At 38.3% G+C, this 24138-nt stretch overlaps 1 protein-coding gene across 1 annotated transcript in view; it reads left to right on the plus strand.

Annotated features, from left to right (window-relative positions):
• HPGDS (hematopoietic prostaglandin D synthase) overlaps positions 1-24138 on the plus strand; it is a 46689-nt gene that overhangs the window by 284 nt on the left and 22267 nt on the right. Inside the window, exons 2-5 of the mRNA XM_035004501.1 lie at positions 6694-6835; positions 14407-14499; positions 15042-15151; positions 20885-20983. Coding sequence (XP_034860392.1) covers positions 6703-6835; positions 14407-14499; positions 15042-15151; positions 20885-20983 — 435 coding nt within the window. The 5' untranslated portion in view covers positions 6694-6702. The remainder of the gene's footprint in view (positions 1-6693; positions 6836-14406; positions 14500-15041; positions 15152-20884; positions 20984-24138) is intronic.

Genomic DNA, 24138 nt, shown 5'->3' on the forward strand with positions numbered 1-24138 from the left:
TCTTTCTTTCTTTCTTTCTTTCTTTCTTTCTTTCTTTCTTTCTTTCTGTTTAGGGATTTTCTTTGTAATATTTTCTATCATTTTAAGGCTATTTTGTTGAAGCATCTCCATGTTTTGCCAAGAATTGCATTCTGTCATCATTTGGTTTCAGAGGTAATTTAAGGCATTTACCCCAGACTAAGAATTTGAGCCTCTCAGCTCCCAAAGGATATTTCAATTATTCCTCTTGCTTTGGCTTTAACGTGAGGCAACAATTTAAAATATTTAGTTGGTCTTTGGTGGGAAAAGAGAGATCCTGGCTTGCCAATGCAAAATTAAACATTCAGGATTCGACTGAAATCAGTATTTTACTCAGTTAACAAAAATGCTTATATTTCTCTATTGTCCTACAATTTAACTTCAACCTGGCAACTTTTCCAGAACCGAACTAGACACGCTCAGGGACCCTGTGAAGGAGGGAAATCAACATTCTTTACCACCAACTGTTAGCGGGTAATGCAGTGCTGTTATTTAATGCCATAGTGTGCAAGAAGTTCTTATGTAGACAATAGCAACTCCTGTGATTGCTCTCTAAATCCACTTTTTACAATTCAAAACACTACAGTCTATATGATGGGATCACAAACATTATACTCTATGCCGGTACATTTTGTGTAGGTTAAATACTGGCCAAGTTGGGATCTAGCAAAGAACTGTCGGCAAATTCACAAATAATCTTTGTTCTTATACTTCAGACTTGTAGGTTATTGCATTACGACTAGGCACATATAACACTCTATCTGGAATTCTTGAGTATGTTTGACATTCCTTTTATTTAAGAGTAAGAGCTCATGTAGATCAACACTTTTATGAGCAAAATAAATAGCGTTTAGGTTTTGAAGTGAATTGTAAATAGTTAATACTTAATTCCTTATTTGTAAGTTTTTCTATCCATCAAAATTACTCCAAAAATTCAATTCCTTTTTTCAGTTACCTGCTGAAATCCTCAAGGTATGTAACATAGTAAATGAATATTAGCCTCCTTGGCCAGAGTTGAATTTGGATGGTTATCTCCTTTCTGGCAGACATTAGCATTTCTGATACTATGTTTTACTGTGTGCTTATAGCAACATACAGATTAGAACATCAGCTCAGTTAAAATGAAATGGTTTTATTATAGCTTGTACTTGATCAATGACCGCATTAAAATTGTCTCTGGGATTGAATAGTCCTGTGCTTTGTGGTTGTTAATCAGTTGAAATGTGCCAGTGTTACCATAAGGAAAAAGAGCTACAAACGAGGAGAAAGAAAGAAGCTCCCCAAGACAGAACTTTTCAAAAACACTATTATTTTCCATGTAAATATTAATTGATTAATTATTGATTAAATAATTTAATTATTTATCTCTTATAATTAAATATTTAAGTAATTAAAATAATCAAATATTTAATTAACATTAAATATTATATATTAAAAGCTAAATCTTCTTTTGCATTTAATGGCTCCATCTGTCTGAGTTCACAGGTGAAAGTGTCTATGCAGGGGTTTTATGAATCATCATTCATATGTTCTTTGAGGAACTGTGTATCTTATTTTTCAAACACATTCTAAGTGGGTTTTTTATTTATCTGATGAATCAGGAACTTAATTTTTTTTAAAGGCTTTTATTTTATTTATTTGAGAGAGAGAGAGCATGAGCAGGGGGAATGGCAGAGGGAGAGGAAGAAGCAGACTCCCTGCTGAGCAGGGAGACCGATCCATCCCAGGGCCCCGAGATCAAGATCTGAGCCGAAGGCAGACGCTTAACCGAGTAAGCCACCCAGGTGCCCCTTGAATCAGGAACTTTAAATGACTTCTTCAGAGTGGAAGGAAGCCAGTGGTTAGTTTTAGTTGTAAAGGAAAGCATTAAGCACAATCAGCTTACCTTTTTACTTCTTGTCCTGTATCATTTCAGGAAACATTTTGCAGCGTGCCCTACATGGGATTCTTAACACGGAGTGACAGTGTTCAGGGCTCAGAAATGAAGCTCTCAGGGAACAGCATGATACTGGGATTTGCCTAGGCCAGGCAAAGCATACTTAGTCTATCATGCAGCTGGGTGTTATTTCTATATATTATGGGAAGCTGAGATCTAATTTTTTATAGTTTTCTTCTTTGTCTCAGTCTGGTCCCATTAGATCCCCACTGAAATGGCATGTCTGTCATATATCTGAGGTTCTGTTTCCAGACTCTACACACCTCTAGACGTCTGGTCCTGAACAAAGATCACATTATCCTCATTACAAGGTTTTTTTAAAGTCTTGCAATCTGGTAGGTCAAGTCCTCTCCTTCTGTTCTCTTAATTTTTCTTGGTTACTTTGGTCCTTAGCATTTCCATTTGAAATTTAGGCTCAGGTTTATTCACAGACACTCTTGAATTTTAAATACAAACAGTAACTCTGATTGCAAATAAGGACAGTTTTGTCTCTTCTTTTCCATTCCTTACATATGTTGTTTATTGTTGTCTTATCTTACTGAGTTAGCTGGGCCATCCATGACTATGTTGAACAGTAAGGGTAATACTGGGGTTCTCATTATTCCTGACATTAAAGAAAATGCTTCTATTGGCTCCCCATTATGTATGATGTCTGCTCTAAGTTTTTTTTGTAGAGACTCTATTTTCTTTTGGGCCTGGTGTCTTTCATGAATGTAACTAACTACCAATTCAGTTTCTTTACTGGTTAGTGTTAAATGCAAGCTTTCAGGTGTTTTTTGTTTTTTGTTTTAATTTGTGTCAGTTCACATATTTCTAAAAATTTTTCCATTTAAGCGTTCAGATTCAGGGACATAAAGTTATTTGCCATGTTAGCTTATGATTTTGAATGATCTATTTCATCTGCTCTTATGACCCCTTCTTGTGTATAATATTAGTTTTTATGACTTTTCATACATTTTCTTTATCAGTTTTACTGGAGGTTTACAATTTGACCTTTTAAAAGTTGTATATAAAAGCTTGCCAGGCCCTAGTTTCCAGCAGTGCGTCTCTATACAGTCTCCCATTTGAGGGGGAACTTGATTCTCCTTTTTTCTGAAGGAGCTACCCTCGTGGATGACACTGCCTCTCTCCGAACTCAGGGACCTGCTTTACCATTTTACAGGTGAGGAAACTAAAGCTGGGGACAGGTGACTTGCCCAAGGCCATTCATATAGTAAGTGGCAGGGGTGACCCCAAAATCACACATTCCCTTTGCCACTGATCTGTTCCGCCCTTGAGCCTGTTCCTCACTGCATCTCTCGGTGGGAGCGCGATATGTCTTACTTTCATCATTTTAACCCGTCATCCTCATGAAGTAAAGGCTTTAACAAAGTGAGATTATTGTAACAAATATACTGCTAATTGCAGTGAGGGGAAAAAATTTTTTTAGGCACTGTCCTCTTTGGTGATCATTAGCTTATATTATAAATTTCCTTATAAATTTTCACCATACAAATATTTACCTGGAATTTCTTCTGTTAGGTTTTTTTTTTTTTTTTTTTAAGATTTTATTCACTTATTTGAGGGAGACAGTGCTAGTGAGAGAGCACAAGCTGGGGAAGAGGTACTCCCCACTGAGCAGGGGAGCCCAATATGGGGCTTGATCCCAGGACCCCAGGATCATGACCTGCGCCAAAGCAGATGTTTAACTGACTGAGCCACCCATGCGCCCCTCTTCTGTTAGTTTTTATGCAAAAGCTTTATAAAATATAGAAAGGATTTGAAGAATCCATAAATGTTTCCAATTGCATTTACATTTACTTATTTTTCATGTTCTAAAAGTGTGCACATTTACCCTAAAAAACAAAAGTCTTCAGGTTTGGAAGTTTGTAGCTGTAAAAATCAAGAAACCAGACTTGTGCTCAGTAGAAAATATAATTATGCAAGTAACTACAGGAATGTGTTGTGCAAGTACAGCTTCATTAATGAGTCATGACTGTTGAAAGGATGTTCTAGAAGGAAAGATAAGCATTTGTCAGATGGTCACGGACCTGTGCCAAATCTTAGATTTAAAGATATATTTGCAGAGAACTATAGATAGCTGCCAACTTATGCTAATGATTTCTTAATGTCTTCTTTACTTGAGTGAAACACAATATAAAATAGCACGTTTTTGCAAATGAACCACAACAACAAACAATCCCTGTGTTTTCATGCAGAATTAGGAGGTAGACACTGACATTTACATGGCATTTGACCAAATGAGAAAAAGTTGTATGTTTAATTTTTAATATTGATCATAATGGATGTATATAAATCTACTCATATAATGTTTGTAAGGAAAATGCATATCATGTCTCTGTTGCTGAGGAAAAATTGACCTATGACAGCAAAAATCAATAAAGGAAAGTTGTGTAAAATGTTCACCAAATAACTGCAACCAAGAATGACACTTTTTCCACTCTGAAGGCTTTTTTTGTTCTTTTGAGATTTAAAACAGATAGATCAAGGAATTGTAACCACTACGCTTTTTATTTCCTAGATAAGAATGTTCCCTTTATTGTGATTACATAAGTATTTCCTTTTTTCAGAAGGAAGCTTACTACTTTACATTTTTTATTGGCTATTTTTGTACTCTCCTATTTTTCCCACTATTTATTTCTAAGCTCCACATTAAGCTTCATTTAGTCCTAACCCCAAATTTGAACTCCTTCTATGCATATTTCTCCCCCAAAGTACTGGGGCTGTAAATCTTAGAATTTCATTAGTTCACTCCAGTGAATTCTTCCCTCTAGAGAGAGCACTCCCTCACATAGCGATGTGTGTGGCAGGTGCCACATGTCGCTTGGGTGCAAACTGGACTGGGTAACAGGAGTGGGCTGGGCATGGGATGTTCAGAGTGACTCTGTTTCCAGCAAGGAGCACCAGCCCCACCCACAACACCTGGACAGGGAAAACCAAGGCCCAGAGAAGTGGATTCACCAGAAATCACCATCATCATCATTTCTTGGATCTTGAGGGGGTCTAGATAGGCAACCAGACAGTTCTTTGCAGTCATCCTCACCATAGATAGACACCATGAATGCACGAACTTGGCAATCTGGATTTTTATGGTTTGTGTTTGACCTTTTATGTGATGTGCTTTCAAATATATATTTTTAAGATTTTATTTATTTGAGAGAGAGAGAGAGAGCGCGCACGCGCACAAGAGAGAGCGCATGAGCCAAGGAAGCGGCAGAGAAGCAGACTCCCCGCTGAGCAGGGAGCACGATGCGGGACTCAATCCGATCGGATCCGAGGACACTGGGATCATGACCTGAGCAGAAGGCAGACGCTTAACTGACAGAGCCACCCAGGACCCTGTGATGTGCTTTCAGATAGAATTTTGTTTTGAGAGTTCAGCCCAACTTTTCTATCTCACATTCCATTAATATCCTTGAAAGACTTCCTTAGCAGAAAATGAACTATTTATACTTAAACCACTTAAAATTAATGATATTTATGACTTCTATTCATGGAATTACTATGATTATTATTTATTTTTAGTGTACTGTATTCACAGTGTTTATTCTTGACCATAGAATGAATTCAAAGTTATTATTGTTGATAGCTAATAATTAAGTGTTTAGCATTGTGTTAAATGCTTTACATGTATTACCTCATTAAATCTCCAAATCCGTATTAGTACCTCTATTTACAGAAGTGGACTTTGAAATTCAGAGAGATTTTATTGATTAGCCCAAAGATACATAGCAACTAAGATGAAGAGCTGAATTTCAAATGAAAATGTTTCTTTCTCAGTTGCCGGATCATCATAAAATTACCATACGTGCTACTACTATTGCTTAAAATCATTGTTTATAAACAATGACAATGGGAGGATACAAATCACAGAAAATCAAAAAATTGTAACGACCTACAGCTTACCCAATGCCGCCAGTATTAGCCAACTCTCCGAAATTTAAGAGAAGTTGCAACCCAGCGGCATGGATGCAGTAAAAAAAAAAGAGAGCAATGTTTCCCTAAGTCATTGATTCCTAGAGGGGAATTCCACGGGGGTGGGAAGAGAGTGGATGGACGGCCAGCTCAGGTTGGCAATGCTTGGCTCCCATCCTCTTGCATGTACCCTGTTCTTGAAATCCTCATCCAGCTGTCCTCACAAACTCAGCTGAGTCACCAAAGCAAACAATAAACCAAATGTCAAATTACAAGTGAGTAAAGGCAGGACAAAAACAGCTTAAAATGGAAAGTTTTGGACTCTGTCCTCTGACAGTTGGTGATAGATAGCCTCTCACTCTGAATTTTTTTGTAAGTAAAATTTGAGTCTGGTTATTTCACTGGAATGTTCTAGCTAGTTCTTTTTTTTTTTTTTTTTTAAGATTTTAATCATTTATTTGAGAAAGAGAAAGCAGGAGCTGTGGGGGGGAGGGCCAGAGAGAAAGGGAGAAGCAGACTCCCTGCTGAGCAGGGAACCTCACATGGGACTTGATCCCAGGACTCTAAGATCATGACCTGAGCTGAAGGCAGACACCAATTGAGCCACTCAGGTGCCCCATCCAGTTAGTTCTTAAAGAGAGGGTCATGATCTTAATTCTGTCAAATTTTCCCCATGTTATTAGGATTCGGGCTTTGAAATATTCTCTTAATATCTCCAGTTATCTCAAAATATGCCATAAAGTTTTGGAAAAAGTCCCCAAAGGAAAATGTTGAAACATCTCTAGAGGGCTGTTAAAATAATCTTTCAATTTTTCTTTCTCCAGAATCTTACCATGCCAAACTACAAACTCATTTATTTTAATATGAGGGGGAGAGCGGAAATTATTCGTTACATATTTGCTTATTTGGACATAAAATATGAAGACCACAGGATAGAACAAGCTGATTGGCCTGAAGTCAAATCAAGTAAGTGGCACAAGTAACAGTTTATGAAAATGTAGGGAAAATATGTCTCCAAAACCTTCTGTCTTTCCTCAGGGAAATGAAAAAATAGAGGTTTTTAAATCTCATGTAGCTTTACATTGAGAAGCAGCAGTTCAGGAAAGTTAAATCAATGCTATGTGGCCCAAATTTTCCTATTCAAGATGAAAACACAAACCTCACAGAAAGAATATATCAAGATAAACAATAAGAAGTTTTGTCATAAGAGCTGAAAGAGGGAATCCTGAAGCGAGTATTCTTGACAACTCGAATTGGATGGGCTTACTACAGATATCTACAATCTTCTGACAAGGGATCAGATATGCCGCTCTAACAGAAAACCAAACTCAAGGTGGCTTAAATAAGAAGGAAATTGTATCACATAACTGAAAATCCAGAAATAGGACAGGTTTCAGGAGATGACTTTATTCATTTTTCCTCCTCTGTGTGTTGCCGGCATCATGAGGCTAGTAGCAATAAGTTTGCAGCAATTTCAGCCCCACAGCCTTGAACAGTAACATCAAGAGGTATATGAGAGAGAAAGAGCACTGCTTCCTTAAGTGTTCCCAGAAGAATGAACAAAAACTCCCAGAAGACCTCAGCAAATTTGTCATGTCTCAACTGGCTCAGATTGGGTCACATGTCCATTTCTGAACCAGTCACTGACCAAGCAGATGGGAAGAACCTTGAACCATCTAGTCTACCTCAGAAGTTGGGGTTAGAATCAATGTTCAAGAGGTATGTGACTATTCAAAAGAAGGGTGAATATGTGAACAAAACTGGAATGTTTGATCAGAGGGAAGAGCAAATTGACAAACTGGGCAGGTAATCCAATGAAAACATGCTAGTTAGCACTCAGGACAAAGGGGAAGAATTAGAAATATTATTACATTAAAAAGTGTGTGGCTCTCAGTAAGCTGTAAGTCATCCTCTAGGTGCTATTTTCTTTTCTTTTTTAGAATGAAGAAAGGATAGATGAGCTAATTCTTTGCCCATCATGTCTGCCTAGAAATACTAACTAAATATTAATTATTTGTCCAAAATTCACATTTTTGTGTTGGTATTATTACAAATTTGCTTAAAGATGAAGTTGAAAACAACTATTGAGTATTTGAAGACTTTTGGGCACCTGGTGGATTTCATTTAATTTCTCCAGCATGCCTTCATGGGATGTATTATTGTATCTATTTTATAGCTGGGATAACTTCAGCACACAGAATTTATGTAATTTTTCCAGGTTCACAGTCCTAGCAAGGTAAAACTGTTTTTCAAACACAGGTCAATTTCATTGAGTGGCCCAAGTTATTTACACTAGATAATGCCAATAACACCATGATAACTGGCATATTAACAATACATATCGCCACATGCCTTCTGGAAACATGATTTCCTTTAAAATCATTAGCCCTGTAGCCACTCTTTTCCTTGTTAGAGAACTCTTCCCTGGTGGGCTAGAATATCTTATTTCCTGTTCTCATGAAACTTTCTCATTAATATCCAAACTTTCCTCCTGCTATCAGAATTTGTACATGGGATTTTTAATTCTGTTGTTATAAAATGGGTGAAATTTAATTTTATCCATTAATTAAGATGGATAACAAGCTGAAAAGATGTTACATATAACAAATTCTGCCTTTTAGTTTTTAGATATAAATTCTTTGAGTGCCTCATACCCTATTCTATCTTGACTTTTCACCATGTTATTGAAAATGGAATTGCCAAATTTTCTTAATATTTTCATAGATTCTTTTTTTTTAAAGATTCTATCCATTTATTCATGAGAGGCAGAGAGAGAGAGAGGCAGAGAGAGAGAGAGGCAGAGGGAGAAGCAGGCTCCCCAAGGAGCAGGGAGCACGATGCGGAACTCTATCCCAGGACTCCAGGATCATGACCTGAGCCGAAGGCAGATGCTTAACCATCTGAGCCACCCAGGCACCTAATATTTTCATAGATTCTCAGAGTGGGAAGGTATCTTAAAGTTCATGATGGTTAGGAGATTATATATATATATATATATAGTTTCCAATACTTTAACAGACACCCAGCACAAGTGGAATTTAAGAAACAAAATGGACATTTGGGAGGGGAAAAAAAGAGAGAGAAAGAGAGGGAAACAAATCATGAGAGACTCTTAACAACAGAGAAGAAACTGAGGGTTAATGGAGGGATGTGGGTGGGGGATGGGCTAAATGGGAGATGGGGATTAACATAACGCTTGTTATGATGAGCACTGGGTGCTGCATGTGAATGATGAACCATTGAACACTACTCCTGAACCAATATTGAACTGTATGTCAACTAACTAGAATTTAAATTAAAACAAAACAAAACAAAACAAAACAAAAAACAAAAACAGACACCCAACACAAAAATGGACTAAAGAGGATAGCAATTTATTTCTTTTGCATAAAAGCCCAAGCTGATATGGCAGTTCTCCTCCACAGAGCTGTCAAAGATTACGTTCCTTTTTTCTGTTGATCTGCCACCCCTAGTTGGTTGTCTTATTTACATAGTGTAAGAGAGTCCTGTCTCCTTCCGCATTCCAGCTCACAGGAAGTATGAGAGGGAAGGAGGCACATCTCTTTCTTTCAACCGCATGACCAGAGAGTTTTACACCTCACTTCTGCTTATAGCCCCTTGGCAAGAACTTCTTCCTTTTTTTTTTTTTTAATTTTTTTATTTATTTTTGAGAGAGAGAGAATGACAGAGAGAGAGAGAAGGACAAGGGTGAAGGTCAGAGGGAGAAGCAGACTCCCCGCCGAGCAGGTAGCCTGATGCAGGACTCGATCCTGGGACTCCAGGATCATGACCTGAGCCCAAGGCAGTCGCTTAACCAACTGAGCCACCCAGGCGCCCAAGAACTTCTTCACATGGTTACACATTACTGCAAGGGAAGCCGGGAAATCCTGACTTTATTGCTTTGAGAAAAAAGGAAAAAATAAATGTTAAAAACAGTTTATTAAAATTTTAGCTGGCCTCATCTCCCATCTGATTCAGGAGTGCTCTCTGGTGTTGGAAACCCTCTATGATCTCCCCTCTGTGATAACCTAGAGTATCATTGGATATTTCTATTAAAAAGTTCTAGGTTGGGGCACCTGGGTGGCTCAGTCTGTTAAATATCTGCCTACGGCTCAGGTCTCACAGTCCTGGGATCAAGCCTCTCAGCCCCTCATGGGGCTCCCTGATCAGCGGGGTGCCTGCTCCTCCCCGTCCCTCGGCCCCTCCCCCTGCTTGTGCACACACATGCTCACGCGCTCTCTCTCTTTCTCTCTCAAATAAATAAATAAATAAAATCTTAAAAAAAAAAAAAAGTTCTTCCAGGTCAAACCTGGTGGACTGTGCACAGGTATTGACATTTTTTTCTTTTCAAATAACATTAAAATACTTCTTTAAAAAAAAAAAAGGCAAAGCCCTACAAGAACAAAGACATCAAGCTTGAATAAGAGAGCACAAAATTCTTAAAGCTGGAAAACAGGTCCAAGAATGGTAAGGTGACTAAGTAGGCCAGTGATGCCCAAATATAAGCCTGGTAGAGGCGAAGGCAAGCCGAATCACTGCAGGGAGCCCCCAAGAGGCTCAGGAATTGGTAGCAACAGAGAACTCTAAAAGCTGAACCGACAGAGGGTGGACTGGAAGCACGTGAAGCAACAGCATGACCGCCCTGGAAGCAGTATGGACGACGGACCAGAGCTTCGTGGGACAACAGGCATTTCTGAGGACACAATACTACAAGCGGGACTCAGTGGAAGTCTAAAACTAAATCGTGAGACTCAGAGCCCTTATCCCCTGCTCCCCAATCAGAATGCTACACCCAGACGAGTATCCCTTTGACAGAAAGAGTTCTCTCGGGAGGAAGCCGATCAGCCCCAGAGAAATGTCTAACAGACACTGGACAGGTGGGAGTCTCAAGGCCATGGCCCAGCCCGATCCCATATACACTGAGATTCCAATTAGCTTCTATTCCTCTCGCTTATTTAAAACAGGAATGGCAAACCATAAATTAAGAGATATTTGTGAGAAGACCTCTAATGTGAAATAGACATAAACAAAGAAGCAGAGGGAGAAAAAATCAGCTGAGGGCATCAGGGTGATGTAGCAAGAAAAAAACTTCAAAAAATATAAGACCCTCAGAGATGGGGCGCCTGGGTGGCTCAGTCATTAAGCGTCTGCCTTCGGCTCAGGTCATGATGCCGGGGTCCTGGGATCGAGCCCAGCATCGGGCTCCCTGCTCTGCCGGAAGCCTGCTTCTCCCTCCCTCACTCCCCATGCTTGTGTTCCCTCTCTCGCTGTGTCTCTATCAAATAAATAAATAAAATCTTAAAAAAAAAAAAAGACCCTCAGAGAGAAAAATTCTATATATTCTGAACAAGCATGCTATAAAAAGGAATGTTCAGAGACAAAAAGGTTTTGAAAATTAAAAATTTGATACAGACAAAACAAATGAAATCAATGAAATGATGAAAAATAAGGAACTCCTCCAGAAAGTACAATAGGAAAAAGAAATAAAAAATAAGAGAAAAAAGATTAGAAAAATTGAGACTCAGTAGGTTTAGGATGTCCAATGTCTCCATGAAATTCTGGGAAGAAAGAAGGAAAAAATTTTTTTTTCTTTTTTGAGATTTTATTTATTTGACAGAGAGACACAGCGAGAGAGGGAACACAAGCAGGGGGAGTGGGAGAGGGAGAAGCAGGCTTCCCGCGGAGCAGGGAGCCCGATGCGGGACTCGATCCCAGGACCCCGGGATCATGACCTGAGCTGAAGGCAGACACTTAATGACTGAGCCACCCAGGCGCCCCAAAGAAGGAAAATTTTAAAAGACTCTTCCTTATATAAAATTAAAATCTATCTCCTCAGTGGCTTTCATACATCGGTCTTGGACATATCATCTTAAATCGTGGAAAGCTGATTATTCCTTCTTTCACATCCAATTATTTGAAGCAATCTAGTATCTTTAAGACAGCATAGAGAAAAAGCCACTGCTGTGTAGACAGTTCAATGATAATACTCTGAGTGAAGATAAAGGTCACTGGCTGAATACAGAACTGAGTCCCAGTTAACTCATGCATCCATCCCTCTAGTCACCAACTTTTAGAACTTGCTTGATTGTTTCTCTGATCATCATTGTGACTGTCAGCCCAAACTTCCCAGCCCAGCCTCTACTTCTTGATTTAGATACTGTTTCCCATGGACTATATCAGATCCGCAAGGTAGGTCCAAGGGACAACTCTCTTCTGTTCCTTGAGTGATCCATTTATATCCCTCGGTTTGGATTTCCTCACCACCCAAGAAGGACAAGCTCCTGTTAGACTTAATGTGTGGTGCCTGGGAAATCACAGTATTCCAGGCATAGGACCAGCACAGAGCACAGCAGGACCACCACGCTTAGCACGGGTCCAGATACTATCCAAAGACATTTTACCAAGATTAGAGTGGTTATTTTGACAGCCATATCTCACAGCCTTATATTCAGCATCATTAAATTCCTTAAAGTTGTTCGACAGGTGCTCCTGTTGGATTACATCTCCAATAACCCCAAAGTTATTAATTTTTTTCTGGAACCAAATGAAGGACTTGGCATTTGTATTCTTAAATTTCTTCTTGTTAGATGCAGCCCGATATTCCAAGTGTTGGCAATCATCCCAATCTTGGCTCAAATGCTGCTAGTAGCTGAAAGCTTACCATCCCACAGGTCATCCATGGTGCCAATGCTAAAAAATTATTCTTCATCTTGAGTTAATATCTGTGCCTTTTAAAGTACCTTTTAATTGTAGCTCTGCATTTTAGAGGTAGTCGGAAAATGTCCCATTTTTCATCCGTTTGACAGCTGTACCATATTTGAAGATGGCTATTAGGTTTCTTTTGTCTTCGTTTGTTTTATCTCCCCCAGTAAAGAGTGCCAAGTTCTCCAGCCAAGCCTTATAAAATGTGGTTTTCAGACCCTTCTCTAACTTGGATACTATCCTCTGGGTTTGCTCTGATTTTTAATGTATTCTCAAAACATGGCTCTTAGAACTATCAACACAGCTGAGCAAAAGTTCCAGCTGAACTCAGTCTGAATCTCACCTCTACCAGGTATGTGACCTGGACTAATTATATAACCTCTCTTCACCTCACTTCCTCATTTATAAAACGAGATAATAGTTAATGTCTACATCATAGGGTTGTTGTGAGAACTAGAAAACCTAATGGGTACGTTAAATATGTAGTACACTGCCTAGCATAAAGGGGGCCTCCCTAAAAATGTTAGGCATGTCAATTCCTAATCACATACTTCACTGCAGATGAGGCATCACGAAGACTAGTACTCGGCACACTCATTAGGTATGTACTCAAAGACGGTTTGATTCCTGACGTGAAGCACAGTTCATCTTTTACTTATGTGTACGAAAGACACTTGACGGTTGATTCTAGTAGTTGCTCTAGGGTCAAGGGATTGTGAGCGGCACTTTGTTCTTTTCTCTCTTCCCAAAATAATTATATTCCCCAAAGTAAGGCACTGGTTGGAAAAATTGTGATCAATACATATGATAAAATATAATGTGGCCATTAAAAAGGTGATGTTTCACTGATTTGGAAAGATTTCAAAAAGATGTTGTCAAATAAAAAAAGTGGTTTACAAATACATACTTTAGGATGCTGTTTTTAAATATAAATGAGAAAGCAATTAAAATATTCAAATGGTTATGTGGTAGAATTTATTTATCTTCAAGTTAGAATTTTTCTATAAAAACATATATTACCCTCTGACAAAAATATAATAAGTTTAGATAAGAAAACAAAGTAGGATCTACAGATAAAATGTTAATGCATCTGCTCTGAGGCTGCCCTGTATTTGTACAAATTGCTTGCTGCCTTACTATATACTTCACATAGTCCCTCATCAAAATAAGAATGTGGCTAAATTCCTTACCATAACTCAATATATAAATCAAACTCTCTATTTCCTCATCTTTTAAAAATTTCTTTTATTTCTTTTTAAAATTTTTTTATTATTAAGATTATTTATTTGAGAGAGAGAGCACACAAGCAGGGGGGAGGAGCAGAGGGAGAGGGAGAAGTAGGCTTCCCGCTGAGCAGGGAGCCTGATGTGGGGCTCGATCCCAGGACCCTGGGATCATGACCTGAGCCGAAAGCAGATGCTTAGTCGACTGAGCCACCCAGGTGCCCCAGACTATGGTTTTAAAGAATAATTAACGGTATCGCTGATCGAGGCCACAAAAATTAATGAAGCTTTAAAAGAAAGGTTTATTTAAAAGGTTAGTAGTAGGTATATGTAAGCCTATGAGGTAATACACAGTTTAATATGTGGTATCACTATAAACCTGGGTTTTAGACCTGGTGCTGCTATGAGCTCTGCAGCAGGTCTTCTAACAACTCTTCTTCTAAAAGACTTATAAAGATTCCACTAGAGGGGGCCTATTGTCCCTTTTAGAACAAATATCCAGGAATTCCAGAACTTTAAAATCATGATTTGTTTCCATAATTATCAGTAAAAATGGAAGTAGTATTACTTGATTTTGTTATGGAAGTTGATTTTTTGCTTATTTTTTTTAAGCTCTTCCATTTGGTAAAATCCCCATTTTGGAAGTTGATGGACTTAACCTTCACCAGAGCCTGGCAATAGCAAGATACTTGGCCAAAAACACAGGTAATGTTTATTGTGTTGAAGAGTTTTGATAACTGAAAAAAATACATGACATATATTCACTATTTATTTATTAAATAACTTTATTATTGAACAGTATAGTGTAAAGAATGAAACAAAAGATATGAAAGAAACAAACCTAATCAGCTGAGCGTAATTAAATGGATTGTGGCACTTCTACTTACAGGAATCCCATGTAGCTGAAAAAAAAGCAGGGATGCCCTTAACAAACTCGTAAAGGAAAGATCTGTAGGATATACGGGGATGTGTATATTGAGTGGGATATATAGTTTTATTTTCATAAAGAAATAATGGAAGAATACCAAAAAAACCCCTAATAGAATGGTTACCAATATGGTAGGTAGGTAAAGGAGCACAATGAGATGGATGGGGCACGGATAGAAGTTAGTCTTCATTGGATACAGTTTTATATTGTTTTGAATTTTTGAACCATAAGAATATATTGTCTATTAAAAAGCTAACGTTTGAATATAGTAAATTAAATCCAGCGTATGTCTGGGCCTTAAATGGTCTCTATTTTATAGATTTGGCTGGAAAAACAGAATTGGAACAATGTCAAGTTGATGCGATTGTGGACACATTGGACGATTTCATGTCACGTTTTCCTTGGGCAGAGAAAAAACAAGATATAAAAGTAATGTGATCAGTTTGTTATTACTACTATTAATCATATCTACTTGTAGGGTGCTTTAAAAAGTTTCTTTTTATCGGGCGCCTGGGTGGCTCAGTTGGTTAAGCGTCAGCCTTCAGCTCAGGGATCGAGCCCCACAATGGGCTCCCTGCTCACGGGGGAGTCTACTTCTCCCTCTGCCTCTGCCCCTCCTCCCACTCGTGCTTGCTCTCTCTCTCAAATAAAAAAATCTTAAAAAAAAAAAGTCTCTTTTTATCAAAGTAAGACATACCTATAGTTTTAAAATACCAAATTATATTAAAATATTTAAAACAAAATACAGTGATTCCCTGCTCTACTGTCTCTTCACATTAACACCTCCTCAGACATAACCCACTTTTTAACACTTTTAACTATTTCTTTAGGACACGTAAATCCGGCTTTCTTTGATTCACTAATTTTAGTTTCTCTGGATTTCTTATTATAGTAATAAGAATTTATCTCTTATGTAATCATTGTCTCTGCTCCCCTTCTCCTGAACTCCCAATATAATGATATTAAAATGTTTTGGCCAAATCAATAGTCACTTGTTATGTTAGTATGCCTACGCAAATATCGTACAGAACTGTCAGTTGTAGTATACTTTGATTTTATTTCATTGCTCGCTTTACCTCCTCAAAATTAGTAATTGCCTGTCCTTCGTTTGCCTAATTATTTTTACGTTTATTGCTGAACCTTCCCACACCATCCAGTAGGCCGCCAATACAATTTTCCACAAAGTCAGTGATATCAGATTATCCACTATATTCTTGGGGAGATTTGGCCGAGATCCCCCTCTTTTTTTGCAGAGCTGTCTGGGTTTTCTGTGCATCTGCACATCTGTCCCCACTGGACTTGCCTCCACTGCCATCCCAGGGATGTCCTTCTCTTGAGTTGGAGTCCTATTTCCCGGACGCCATCTTCTGTCTTTGCTTACTTCTTTGTCCTCCAGGATTCCCAAAATTAAAATGAAGGCTCGATGACAAGAGGTGTACTGATGACGGACAGCATGGATATGTCTGTCTTGTGTGTCACACTGCTTCAGTCTGGTTTGGTCACCCTAAAACACCTGGTGCACCGTTGTCATTCTGTAATCTTTATTATCATATTTTTCCTCTGTTTTGGTCTGTCTTTCCCCAGGAGTCAGACCATCCTTTAGAATCCATGATAAAGAATAGGAAAATTAAAAAGTTTACCCAAAGCTCTCGGCATGTGGACAGGGTGTGTTGATTTTGAGCATCACTAGGCCATTTGTGGAGTATTTCCCAATATTACTATCTTTAGGGTCTAGAAAGAGTCCCTAGAGAAGACTTCCGATTTTTGCCCGGAAAGAAAGGTGTGACTGCCAGTGTTCTGGGAAACAATCAGCGAAGAGAGGGCTACGAGTCTCAGAACTTAGTGTTCAGTATGCATATATTCATTCAATCCCCTGTTTTGAAGACATTATGAATGTCAGCTCCCAACACACAGACCATCGATTTCCCCTCTCCAGCCTTCTGATAAACACGGGGAAGTGGCATGTGTCAAGCAGTGTAAAATGAAAAAGGAAATCTTATGCTAAAACTACCTCTTTCACAGCTTTCAGCCACTCCTCCCATTACCCTCTCCCTTACCTCCTTACTCACAATCCTGGATGTAGCCTGCCTTTTTCCGAACCATTTGAGGGTTTTATGGGGTAGACAGTATTGGTTTTCAGCTTTCCCTTTGCAGATACCAGTCATCCATGAGTCTTATAGCTTTGAATTTTGTTTTCTCTTGTCTCCTCTCCTGTTTTCCACCTCTTTGTGGGTGCTGTCTTTTCAAAAATATGTATTTACTGTGCTTTGGGGGTGAAAAAAATCATACATGTGTGTCAAATCCATCATCTTTGTCCAGAATTCTAAATAGACCTTGTAGGTTATGCTCCATTACCGCCCCCTAGTGGCTTCCTGGGGGGCACGCATCACAGACTCTATTTTAAACTCTTACTGACTCGTCTCTTCCGGTAGAACGTGTGGTGAGGGTAGTAATTATGTCTGTACTACCACTCATGTCCCCACGCCGACCGTGTGCCTTTCACGCAGCAGGGACTACATCCTTGCCGAACGACAGAGAGCAAGAGCTGATTTCTCCAACAGCATATGCAGATGCTGCTCCGGCCCCTGCATGCGTGTGGCCTCAGCCAGCCCTCCCAATCCTTCCATGGGATCCGTGCTTTCTATCATCATGCTCACTTTGCAGATGAAGAAACTGAGACTCAGAGTGGTTATGGAGTTGCCCAGAGCCATGGCCTCATCACCTATGCATACTTCCTTTTAAATGAGTGACTAATACCCAGAGCATCCCTTAGGGAGAAACTGTTATCTTCATTTTCCCGGATGGAGAAATTGAGGTTCATGTAGTAGAAGTAACTTGTATAAGGTTATTTAGCTAGAAAGTGGTACACAAGGAATTCAAATCCCAGCCGCTCGGACTCAGACCTCTTAACCACGGGTTGTTAAGGCCGCAGCGCCGGCAGCTGGTCGGTGCGTACCTATGCGGTGGGGCTTAAGGTCTATATCCAAAAGGTACCGCACAGAGCGAATGACAGTTTAACAATTTACTTAAACATATTTATGCTAAATACCACTTAATTAGGAACTTCTGATTTCAATAGAGATATTTGGAACATAAAAGTATTCACATTTACTGATTCCTTGATATAAATGTAAGGTGTGTCACACACACACACACATGACTAACCAGAGCAAAGTCTAAAATAAAAGCTCAGCTTTGATATAGCAATATATTCAGGCTCTGGAGTCACACTGCCAGGCTTGAATTCTGATGCCCTTCTAGTTGTCACATACCTACCTATCAATAGTTCAAATTCTTTGTCTGTAAAGTAGGGATACTATAGAATCTACTTTGAAGTATGTTGGGAGGATTAAATGTTAGCATGAGTACCTATGACTAGGTCGAAAGTGTTCAACAAATTTTAGATATTATAATTGTATTATCTAGTATATTAATAACTATTAATATATATAATTAATAGTGTTATATAGTTCACTGCTAATTGCTTTTCTTTTTGTCGGACATGGCATCTCTATTTTACACATCCTTATAAATGCAGAAACAAGTAGATACATAATGTATCTAAAGCTTTTCGTTTCACATGCCAAAACCCCACTGACTGGCAGTCTATCAACTTATGGGCTTGCCCTTAGCTATTTTTTACCCTTCTGTGGCTGAGGCTCCATAATAGAAGCTACCTCCCAGAGGAAACTATTCTTTGAATGCTTATGATATGAGTAACGCTCTACCTTTGTATTAGAATAACAATGCTCTTACATACCTCCTATCTCAAAAAAAAAAAAAAAATTCACAGGAGAAAATCCAAATTTATAAATAAATCATATGAAGGGAGGATGCATTGCAGAAATGTTGCAGTTGCCTACATACTATCTGATTAATAAGGAGGACCTGGCTAGTATACGGCAAAAAACCTGCCTGGTTTTAGTTCATTTCTTCACCTAGTCTCCCTGAAGTGGGTCGCGTTGCTGCCACCTTGTGGTCAGGTAATTTTTCAAAAGAGAATATTGGTAACAGTGAAGATGGATGGATAGTAAACATAGTCCTCTTATTATATGTGCCCTAAGAATCTATCAAATACACATAATTATAAATATTTCAGTATCTGTTGCTAAAAATTCCACTTCCAGTTTTTAAAAAATTAAAATTAATTTAGAAGGCAAAATACGTTTGTGGACATTGGTCACCCTGATAATCCTTGAATTTACCACTAGTGTTTCTCTGGTTATTCAACGTGTCTGTTTCAGTTTCCTCATCTAAAGGATGTGGAGGGGAGGACGAAGGATGAACAGGATCAAAGAAATGCCAGTGGCGCATTTCCAATACTAAACGATTTTGGTAGTATGGATTTAAAAATGGTGCTTTGGAGAAACATCATTCCTCTAAAAGTCCTTTGATAGAATACTGTAGCAATGACTTCTCAGGTTGAGAAACCTCCTGACTTATAAGTCTCCAGAGGAAGAGGAAGGAAATTTCTGAGTCTACCAAGTGTAAGAGCGGCTATCTAAGATTTATCAAGAAATGCATTTTAAAAAGTACACATCTGGAAAAAAGGATGTATAATCAAATTTCATCTTCTTTATGTTATTTTGGTGAGTATTCCTTACAATGACTCTTAAATACCAATAATAATTTGGGGTTAGTAATTTACATATCGTTGGATGAGATGAGTCACTGGGATGATTCACCAAACTTACAGAGAACCTGGGCTACGGGAGAAGTCAATACAGAGAAAAGATTTTTATTTGCCACTGTGTGCACACAGGCATCTGTGTACATGTACCTCGAGTGGTGGAAATGCACATTCGAAGAAGTAACAAAATGACACAGGTGAGCACACAAAAGTTTTGGAAAGCTGTCCAGCAGCTACATCCTATTCCATTCAACTCCGTTCCATTTCTAGCTTTCTTAGGAGAGCCAAATTGGCCATCACCTTCCCACCTGATGCTGAGCTGAGCTGGGCTGGGCTGTGGGAAGTGCCACATGGATCTGGGCCCACTGTCTCTCAGCTCACAAATCATGTGTAAGAAGAATTCACACTGTTTTATTTTAAACTATGACATATTAACCATAGAGAAAGAACCTTATGAATGTAGGTGGTATAGAACAGTGGAAAGGATATAAAGTCAAAATAATGACAAGCTTCCCAAGTTTCAGTTTGTAAAATCAGGCAAATGTATGTAAATATGTAATGATGCTTTTGTAAACTGTACCCTACAAACAAGGCATTATGTGGCAGTAATCTCTATTACCTTGCTAAGTTATAGTAATAACAGAAAGTAAATCAGCAAGCTGGTGAGGGAGCTATCCACTACCCAACTTGCCTTAGTAAGGCTGGAATTTATCATTATTAATAAATAATATACATACACATATTTTATGGTATTTTTGAGTTTGGCTTACATTTTATATCCAAGATACACACCGGCCAGAATTTTCATATATAAGCAACATTTCTTACAAAGAAAGAGGCCATGAATAAATTATTTGGTCTTGCAGAGTTTCAAGGAAAAAGACAATTTTTAAAAATGGATATATCTTAATTTTTCTCTTCTAAGGATATTTGATTTATAATGTTACCTTACATAATATATCAAAAGGGGGCACTAGTTGATGGTTTTGTAGATAATAGTCAAGGCAGACAAACCTCATACTAAGGCACAATGTCAAGCCAACAAGATCCATAAAGCCTAAGAGCATAAGGATTCATTATAGATCACTTCCATTAAGTGTGATGGTGAAATAAAAGACTGCCAAGCTGAAGGAGCCTAGCCATACAAAATAAAACTAATTTCTTTACCCTCAGTTATGTTATTTCACTTCAAAGAGAATGAGGACAATTTTATAAATTATCTTAATAAAAATTAAGATAAAAATCATGAAAAGATTTTGTAGGTGAAATATTTGGTCATTACATACAAAGAAACTGTAAGAAGTGGACACAAAAGTAATCCATGAGTAACAAAGGGATGACTAAGTATAAGGAATCAGACCTCAATCTCGATAATGTCATATATTTGAAACAAACAAACAAGAACACATAGCTACTTCTCTTTCTTTCTGAACTCATGTGGGAGAATAAAGATGGAAAAATCTACTTCCTCTTCAAATCATGTTATTTTTCTTCCTATTATCCTTAAAGTGATCTTCTTCATCCTCTCCTAGAATCAGATGTTTAATGAGCTACTTACATGTGATGGACCTCATCTGCTGCAAGATTTGGACACATACTTAGGGGAAAAGGAGTGGCTTACTGGTAACTCTGTGAGTATGTTTTTACATCTTTAAAAAATACAAGTATACACATATACATATACATATAACCAAAAACTTACAAAGACTCAGTGAGAAAAAAAAGTTACCCATAAGGAAGGAACAGATAGCAGGGATAAAAGCTAAACTACTTTGAATAAACCTGTTTTGGTGGACTTAACTTTGGAACTATGAACTAAAATATTTTATATAATTATATAAAAACAATGAAAATATCTTAAAAAGCTAATACTGCAAAGCAAAAGCAAAGTGAAGCAAATGAACCTATGTTAAATTGATGCATGAAGTGTGTAGAGAAGTACCTATTTGAGGAGAACCATTTTAAGAAATATCATCATTTGTAAAACACAGTAACCTGAATACGCATTTTATTATAAATATTCTCTCAGAACCAAAAAATAGAAATCTTATACCATTTTTAGTAGAGGCATACATCAGAGAGATATTATGGGTTTGGTTTCAGACCACAGCAATATAGTATCACATATCAAATGGATTTTTTGGTTTCTCAGTATATATAAAAGTTATGTTTACACTATACTGTAATCTGTTAAGTGTGCAATGGCATTATGTCTAAAAAAACAATGTACATATCTTAATTAAAAAATACTTTATTGCTAAAAAATGTTAACCATCATCTGAGCTTTCAGAGTTGTAATCACTGATCACAGATTACCCTAATAATGAAAAAGTTTTTGAAATATTGCAAGAATTACAAAAATGTGACACAGAGACACAAAGTGAGCAAATGCTGTTGGAAAAATAGTGCCAATCGATTTGCTCAACACAGGGTTGCCACAAGCATTTGTCAAAAACGTGCTAGCTGCGACATGCAATAAAGCAAAGCGCAATAAAACGGGCGTTCCTGTAATTATATTCTTAGTGGTACTGGGTACAGTCATATTGTTTTATTAGGATTTCTGATATAACTATATTTTGGGGTAAAGCAGTAAGAAAATATGTGGATATCACTGAGAACCAGGATTTTCAGTGTGGGAGAAAGAAGACAGAGATGTAAGGTCAGCGAAGCTAAGTAAACACCCTATTCCTGAATGTGAAATATATATATGAATATATATAAAAATATTATACGTGAATATATAAATTTATATATATATAAGGTCATGATGCACTGACTGTATCTTAGGCTAAATAAAGGAAAAACCATGTTGTATTTCTTTTTCTTGAAACAATGACCAACCCTGTTGTCCTGGGCACCTTCAGGACCCAGATTCTGGTCTCTAAATATTAAAAGGAACCAGGGCTTCTTAGAGAAATGGCTCATTCTCAGTTTGGGACAGGAAATGTAAGAGATGAGCTGGAAATACCTTGTCATATCAGAAGCAAATAAATTATCAAAGACAACTGAACTGGGGACTCAAAAGTCAACTTGAAGCAAACGCTTACACTGGCTAAATATGGGACAATTCAAGCTTCGCTAAGAATATTAACAGCAGTGGATTGAAACAAATGAAAATGAATGAATCCATGAATTTATGATGACCACACCTACCACCACAACCAAACATAAACACATACATGCAAACCCCCAAACCAAAGAGAACTTCATTGGTTACTTTTGGAAGATGATATGGAGACAAATTATTACTCTGAAAACTCTTTTTTAAAAAGTTGGGAGGTTTGAATGAAGAATTTATCTTGCCTTTCTGATTGTGCCAATTGTACCTCAAGATAACACAAACCGAAGGGCAAAGTTTGTCTTCATGTAAGTATTCCAGTTAGTAAGTAAAAGGGGAGATTAAAATCAACTATCACCATTTTCCAACCCCTGATGGTTGGAACAGACCAAGGCATTGACTAATAGTAAGATCACAAAAAGCGAGACCATCAGCTATTACAGCCCTACTACTGAGAGAGAGGAGCACGTTACTGACAAAAACTCAAGTCTAAACATGACTCATGCTGCGGTAGGTCGGAGTCTGTGCCTTCAAGGAGGCTGCATTCTAGAAGACACAGACTGCTTTGGGCAGCACTCTTGGGACTTACTCTGTTTATGGTCTGTTGAGTCCTTCTGGGTGACACGGACGCATACTTTCCACATCTTTATTCTCAACTTCCAACCTATCACATGCCTCTTCATTTCCTCCCACGTTCTCCAAGAGACTTTCCTAAAATGGTCCTCTCCCTGCCCTACTGAAGGACTTAAAATCCGCCCCCCCTCGTTTTCTATTAAGATTCTTCTGTACACTACCTCCTGACCCCATCTCTCAGCACTCTTCCTCAGTGTTCCACACACACTGGCATTTTGTGTGCTCCTCCAACACACAACTCACTCCCACCTAAGAGCCTTTATACTTGCTGTTCCCTCTGCCTACAAGGCTTCATCTGCAGACCGCTGCCTGTCTGGATCCTGTTCTCATTTAAGCCTGGGCTTAAATGTCACACATGTAAGGGTCTTCCCTCCATGACCACCTGAGGGTCCTTCCCATCACTTCACTTTTTCTTCATCATCCCTACTGGTTGACAAATGTTTGTCTTCCTGCTTCTAAAACAAAAGGTGCACCTGGGAAAGGGCCTGTATCACATCTTGCTCTCCAGTCCAGCCCAGCCTAGCACATAGACCTGCACGTCACACACAGTAAGTACGCCATAAGTATGTGTTGACTGAACTCTTGAATCCTCTAACCCAAAACTCTCCTGGTTGACAGGTGTTTAGTATGCAGGTTCATGAAACACTAGCAATTAGTATTAGATTCCATACAAAAATAAAACTACGGATAGCGCACATTTAAACTTCACTCTTTGATGGGTATTCATCATCTGGAGTCAAAGTAATGTTCAGCCAGATTAGTTTCTAGTCACAAAGGGAAAAAAAAAAAAAAGTGTATGAAGAAAAAGTATACAAGGGTAGGACCAGGCTGTCATCACACCTGGGGATCCACTAATGCTCAGACACCTTATGTCTTCGGAGGTGATGCAATCTAATGTGTTAGCCAAAAATATTTCACTTGCAACTACAAACTCTCTAGGGATAACCTGCACCCTATCCCTTTATACTCTGCAAAAGAAAGGAACAAGGTAAGTAAGATGAAATAACCACACAAATCCTGAAGACATGATGTTCTTCAGGACTAGTGTGAAATCTCCAGTAAAAGGGAGTTAAAGGGCATAACCAGACGAAATGC

The sequence above is a fragment of the Mirounga leonina genome, unplaced genomic scaffold (genome assembly GCF_011800145.1).
Source record: "Mirounga leonina isolate KUSES-001 unplaced genomic scaffold, KU_Mleo_1.0 Mir_129, whole genome shotgun sequence".
Classification (NCBI taxonomy): domain Eukaryota; kingdom Metazoa; phylum Chordata; class Mammalia; order Carnivora; family Phocidae; genus Mirounga; species Mirounga leonina.